This window comes from Metopolophium dirhodum, chromosome 7 (genome assembly GCF_019925205.1).
Source record: "Metopolophium dirhodum isolate CAU chromosome 7, ASM1992520v1, whole genome shotgun sequence".
NCBI lineage: Eukaryota > Metazoa > Arthropoda > Insecta > Hemiptera > Aphididae > Metopolophium > Metopolophium dirhodum.
Genome location: NC_083566.1, coordinates 32,027,473 through 32,034,304, shown reverse-complemented (window position 1 = coordinate 32,034,304; position 6,832 = coordinate 32,027,473). Strand labels below are relative to the sequence as shown.

The following is a 6,832-nucleotide window of genomic DNA, read 5'->3' as shown; positions in this document are numbered from 1 at the left end:
AACAATATTTAAATCACCCTAATTTATAATTTGTATAACCAAATGTATAGGGCTTATACATATAGGCAGTAGGCACATAGCCGCTAGGTAATAACACATTTTGTTCAACTTCGTATGTCCTTTTCGAATGCATATTACTTCGGTAGACGTTCTATTTATAGAGAAGATTTATTTATTATTTTATTTTTTTATTTAAATAAGTATAGCACGCACTTCAAGGTATTTTTCAATAAGAAGGTTGATAAGATCTAAGAATACAGGTTTCCCCACACACATTACACAGGTTCTCAACGAATCGCGTTAGGAAGGCATGGACCAGTTAAAACAACATTTGTATTTTGGGATTAGTGTACCAATTATTGCTCGATACTCGTTACATTTTAGGGTCAGTAAACCAATATTTATTGGATATATCTGAGTGGCTAAACACGACAGATATTATCCACCACGTTAATTATTTGCGACGGAAACGGGAAAACGCGGCCAGCTTGCGTTTTTCCGTCAGAACGCCGAAGTAATAAAAACGCTAACACTTAATTTTAATGTTTTTAAATTGGGATGGGCTGGTGACGGAAAACCACGTTTATACTTTATACCATAATTGTATGTAATTTAGGCGGTGGAATACGTCGATGGATACGCCCTGTATGTAGAAAAAAACGCTGCTGAATACGCGGTGTACAAAACGCGCCGGAAAACACCGTGTATAATAGCAGCTATGGTTTGGCCTCGAAGCTAAAACAGACATGAAAAATATGTTTTTGTCCTGTATAATCCATAAATATTGAATTATAAAATATAAATATTTTACATAAACTATGTATGTGAAAATAATTAAAAATTGAAAATTCATATACTAAATTATATTATATCACAAACATATTGATACCTACATTACTTACCGAGCGACTTGTTGAATAATTTTTATTTTCGAGAAAAGTAATATTCTTGCATTTCAAATATTAATAGCAGTCATTATCTACAGACATAATCAAGTTTATCGGCCTAATCGGTTCGTTACCCTGCACAATACTGTTGGGGATAGTTAGAGTTTAGGATAGTAAGAGGTTAGGTGCGTTGCCACAACAATGTTGATAAATTGATATTTTTATAATATACTCTTACAATATGAACGATTGTAATTTATTTTTGTATATATTTATAATAAGTGCTTAATATTATACGTTTTATTTTATTTATGTAGGTAAAGTAAGTTAGTAACTGAAGTTATATTAAATATTATAATAAATATTATTTTTACTAATTTTAAATTTAAATGATTAACGACTTTTATTAAGCGCAATATTGGTCTATCAATCCAGACTATGACCGAGTGGCGAGTGTAACAGGTTTCTTCGACCTTAAATATTTTGAACGAAATTGACAATTGGTATATTGTAAAGGTAATTTTAATGGTAATCGGTAAACTGTTAAGCTCTCACAGACATTTTATAGTATTCTTTGAAAGTATATTACAAAAAAGCCAAAAAACAAGTTGTAAGTTGTTGGTTTTTTACTCTGGCTGCAGCTACCCCGTTGTACACGTCTTGTACTGTACAGTTGTACCTACAACAATGAAACTACAGAAGGGTCTCAGTAAATATTTTATACGCTATTGTGTTATTATGAAACTATGGGTTTTTGACAAGTGATCGATGAACCCCTACTAATTGTGCGGTGCAGCACGTTTGGGGCATTTTTACCTGTTTAGTATTCAAAATCCACACAACGTTTGGGCACTCTATATCCCTAAAAAATACCACGTTTGGGCACTAAAATGTAAAATATATTATATACCTTTATGTATATCAAAATAATATAGGTAACAAGTTTTATAAAGCGTAAGTTACTATTTACTTTGTAAAATAATCAAAATAATATAAGTACAAATAAAATAAATAATAATGTAGCTACAAAGTGTTATAAAATACGTAAGTTATTTATACTCGTGTTAAATAAAAATAGTAATATTCAGGGGCGCATTTGGAAAATATGCGCCCCGGGGCAACGTATTTTTGCCGCCCACACAGTGAGCACGTGAATCTCTCTTTCACCTCCTCCGTTTATGTTTGTTTTTTTGTGTATCATTCAAACATTGAGGTTATTTAAAAACTTTTCCTCCAAAAGGTCTTTTTCAGCTTTTAAAATCTTCTACGTGCTTGTCTAGTAGCAAAATTATTAATAACATTGTTATAATTTAGTTTTGTTGTAATGTCATGTTCAATATTTAGGATTGCCAACGCATTTAATCTTTCCTCTTTTATATTTGATCTTAGGTATGATTTAACTCTCTTTAAAGCTGAAAAAGACCGTTCAGTAGAACAGTTACTACATGGTGTACATAATAACATTCTTAACGCAATAACAATGTAAGGATACATTTCAGAAAAATCATTATTTTTGATAAATATAAGCATTTGCTGAATATTTTTTGGTCTTTCATCAACTTTGAGGTTCTTTATATGTGACTTAAAGTGAACACATTCATTGGGAAAAGAACTTCCTAAATCATCAACATATATATCTTGAAGACATTTTGCCTGTTCTCTGATTTCTACGCTGTTCAATTTTTCCAATTGAAAGAAAAACGAGTACTTTTCAAATAACTGATCATAGGCTATTTTTCTTTTTTCTAGCTCATTTTTGATTCTATCTAAGATAACAAAATATGTACTTATCTTATAATTTATGTCACTGTTGCTGGCTTCATCATCTATATTTTCGTCACTGAATGTTTTCCTTTTTTTTATGCGCTTGTTTACTGTGTTCTTAAAATGTCCAGATGAAATTGAAATTGCCAGATTTAAATAACGTATATATTCTTCATCTGTACGAAGGTCATTTACATAAGTAATTAATGACTGATAAATGTCTATGACTGTACCCAAATTAATTTCAACTGATTGTAGTTTTTTACTGCATTTATTAAATCGATTAAGAATATCACCCCAAAATAATGACAAGAATGACATTTCCAAGGTATTAATTTTTTTAATTATACCTTTGGCTTCGCATCGGGTAGCTGGTCTTTCTGTAACATCTTGTTCAATTTTTTCTAGAGCATTTATGATGAATCCTCTATTTTTATTTAATGCTTTACAAGCATCATCTCGAGCTGACCATCTTGTTTCTGATAAACTTTTTACATTGGAATTTAAAATTTTCCAGCGATGAGTTGAAGATGAAAAGAATACATATAATTTTTGAAGTAAGTCAAAAAAATGAACCGCATTTTGGCAACAACTTGCAGCATTTGTGCCAACTAAATTGAGTGAATGTGCGGAACAAGGAACAAATTGTGCGTGTGGACTTGACTTTTTAATTCTTGCTTGTAATCCACTATATATACCTGCCATATTACTGGCATTGTCATACGATTGTCCTCTTAAATGTTTAAGATTTAAATTATACTTGTCAAAAATTGAAAAGACTGCAGAAGCAATTTGTTCAGACTTATGCCCGACATCTTCTATAAAGCATAAAAATCTTTCTATTGGTTGACTATCTTCATTTACATACCGCACAATGAAAGATAATTGATCTGTATGCGCAATATCGGGTGTTGAGTCAACACTTATAGAGAAATATCTGGCAGTTTTTATTTCTTGAATAATGGTTTTCAAAACTTCTTCAGCCATAATACAAATAAACTGTTCATAAGTTTGGTATGATATGTAAGAAGTTTTTCCTTTTCCAGGATTACCATATTTTGAAAGATGAGTAGCAAGAAATGAATCAAACTCTGCAATTAACTCTAAAGCCATTAAAAAATTTCCGTTATGAGGACTTCCTATTTTTGAATTATGACCCCGAAATGGCAATCCCCTTGAAGCTAATGACTTCACAACTGCTACTACTCTCTTTAAAACGTTTATCCAATATAAACGTTCATCATCAATCTGATTAACTAATTGCTTATCAATTCTGCAGTTTACCTTGCTATGGTTTTTAAATTTAATCATACAGTTTCTATGCTTTAATGAATTACTATGTTCCGTTATTCGTTCTTCAGTTTTTTTCCATACCGAAAATCCAGTTGTTGCAAAATTAGTTACTCCACCAAATAGCATACAAGGATAACAAAAAAGAGCATCTTTGCTTTCCGAATAGACTAAGTAACTACGTGCTATATTTTCTCCATTTTGTAGAGTTGTTTGAAGACAATTTTTGTTAAAGTATCTAATTACAAAATAAATTAATTAATAAGGTAAAAATGTAAAAATTTTTAAAACTTTAATACCTGAAGAAAGTTTTATCAACTCCTTTTACACGTTTTGTGTATGGCCTTTTAGAATTGGAAATATTTAGATTTTTCAGATCTTGAGTAAAACCATAACGAGATACAAAATCTCTTAAAGTATCATCTATTTCCCACATGGCTGGATCAGATCTGTTAAAAGGGTAGATTAACAATTAAAATATAGTATATTATCATAGTATAGTATGATATAGTATATTATACCCGGGATAATAAATACTCCTATTATCGCACTCTGAAATTGAATCAGTTTGTTGGTCATTTGTTTTGTTAAGAGTTGACAAATTGAGACTGGTGTCGACTAAGTCAACTATTAAAACAAAATAATATTAATTAAATAATACATCAACTTTATAGTACTAGAATTTACTTTCAATAGCTGGGGAGTATTCTGATAAACTGTCAACGGTAATTGTTTCCATGGAACAAGAGTTATCCGCAATATTTTTTTCCATCACTACACAATAAGTATACAGTCAACTATTATTCTAAAATAATAGTAATAACTAAAAATATATATAATCAAACCTTAAATACTTACATTCAATAACTGGTACATGGTCAGGTAAACAGTCAATGGTATTGAGTGAAACATTAGTTGTTTCCATAGAACAAAAGTTGTCCACAATATTTCTTTTCGTCACTACACAATAGTCAATAAGTATACAGTCAACTATTTTAATTGATTTATAGTAATATGTTAATATTATTGCTTAATACTCATTACTAGTAGTCATAAGATACAATATTGTTATTCACAATTAAATATATATAAATAAATATATATAAAAATAATATATATATATATACATATATATATTAATATATATTTATTAATTATATTATAAATAAAAATATTTATAAAAATACTAAGTAAGTACCTATCTAACCAATTTACTAAAGAAATACTCATGTATTTAAATTAAATTATGCATATAATTAAAAATTAAATACTTACATTCAATAACTGGTACATGGTCTAGTAAACTGTCATCTTCATTGGGAGAAACATTAATTATATCAATAGAACAAGGTTCGTTTGCAACATTTGTGTTCATCACTACATAATAAGTACACGGTTAACTATTATAAATTGCTTCATTGTTATTTATTATGACTTGTAAGAAATTAACTATTTAGTATAGGACATTCTAACTAAGTAGGTACCAAAGGTAGCTTAACATTTTTTTTAAATTTAAAGTTATTTAAATACACTTTACAATAAACCAAAAGCAATTAAGTTTTCTAATTGTATTATTATTAAACTGTTTCATGGACCTGATTATTATAGATAAATCGTATTCAAATAAATTTCAAACCGTGTATATTAAAATCAATAAACAACAAACTTTTATTTGGTTAAAAAAAGAGTAACTAGCTTTTAAATATAATACCTATATACTTCATACTTATACTAAATAAATAAAATAGCAAAATAAACAACAATTTACCTTCAGTTGTTAATGTTGAAGATTTAAACATCTCTTGAATTTTCATGCAACTGTTTAAAAGAACAGTATGTTTCTGTTTTTTTATTAGTGCATTTTTTTTATACTTAGCACCACTTAGCCTTTTTCGACCGTCCATAATTCAAAGTTCAAATGTAAAGATACCTAAGACTTAGTTTAGGTACGACGTACGAACAAATAACAATATACAATGAACTTATGTACTTAAAATTTAAAAGTTAAAACTCAAACACAGAGATTATAAGAAAATCTTATCATATCTTATAACAGACGAATGACAGACGACGGTTATGCAATATGAAACCAGGAATGATCAAATATTTTCAATACGAAGAACGGACAATCAAAGAAACAACTATTTTTAGAATACATAATAAACACAGATAAGCCGGTACGAGGACCCGTCTACGTTATCAATGTTCTTGCCATCCCGCATCGGGCATCCAACGTAATAAATAATAATAGATTTATGTTTTCATAGCCCATAGGTAGTCTGTATTTATAACATAACATTTAACAAACCTGAGATTGTTTAGCGATCAATTTCGTATGTGTAAACGATTTATGTAAATTACATATTATTTTAAAATTGCTTCATATTTTGTTAGGTACCTAGCGGCTAACATTACTTTAGAACAAATTACAAAATTATAAATTTTATATTATTATAATTTTTAATAATTATTTAGGTACAAAAACTGCCGCCCCTATGAATTTGCCGCCGGGGGCAATTGCCCCCTTTGCCCCCCCCTAAATGCGCCACTGGTAATATTATATTAATCAAAATAATGAAAGTATTAAGTTTTATAAAAAAAAAAAAAAAATATTTTATGTAAATTATAATCTTTATATTTTATTTCCTTGATAACGAATTCCCATAATTTTTAAGTATTCAATTAGTGTTATGTCTCCTTTGTCATAAGCATTACAATAATATTATCAATCAAAAATTTCCTTTTAAGTTCAGCCTCTTTTCTAGAGTAATTGAATTGATTTTTTTTTATACTATTTATTTTTAATGCAGTTTCTGCCTGAATGTTAGTTAGAACGTCTACTACATAATGTATGTTTGGATGCGGATGGTAAAATTGTGCATTGAAATGTT

The 6,832-nt window shown here is 28.9% G+C and overlaps 2 protein-coding genes across 2 annotated transcripts; both read right to left on the bottom strand.

Moving 5' to 3' along the window:
- Nucleotides 1-2,110: 2,110 nt before the first annotated feature.
- Nucleotides 2,111-3,655, bottom strand: LOC132949645 (uncharacterized). The gene is made up of 2 exons (XM_061020631.1): nucleotides 3,002-3,655; nucleotides 2,111-2,827 (listed from the first exon to the last, which is right to left on the bottom strand). Exons 1-2 carry the CDS (start codon nucleotides 3,636-3,638, stop codon nucleotides 2,142-2,144), a joined length of 1,323 nt encoding a protein of 440 aa, XP_060876614.1. The 5' UTR covers nucleotides 3,639-3,655; the 3' UTR covers nucleotides 2,111-2,141.
- A 93-nt stretch (nucleotides 3,656-3,748) lies between these two features.
- Nucleotides 3,749-6,440, bottom strand: LOC132949173 (zinc finger MYM-type protein 5-like). Its single transcript, XM_061019944.1, has 8 exons — nucleotides 5,710-6,440; nucleotides 5,217-5,318; nucleotides 4,800-4,901; nucleotides 4,629-4,715; nucleotides 4,463-4,568; nucleotides 4,241-4,390; nucleotides 3,936-4,179; nucleotides 3,749-3,754 (listed from the first exon to the last, which is right to left on the bottom strand). The coding sequence occupies exons 1-8, from the start codon at nucleotides 5,843-5,845 to the stop codon at nucleotides 3,749-3,751; spliced, it is 933 nt and encodes a 310-aa protein (XP_060875927.1). The 5' UTR covers nucleotides 5,846-6,440.
- Nucleotides 6,441-6,832: the final 392 nt, after the last annotated feature.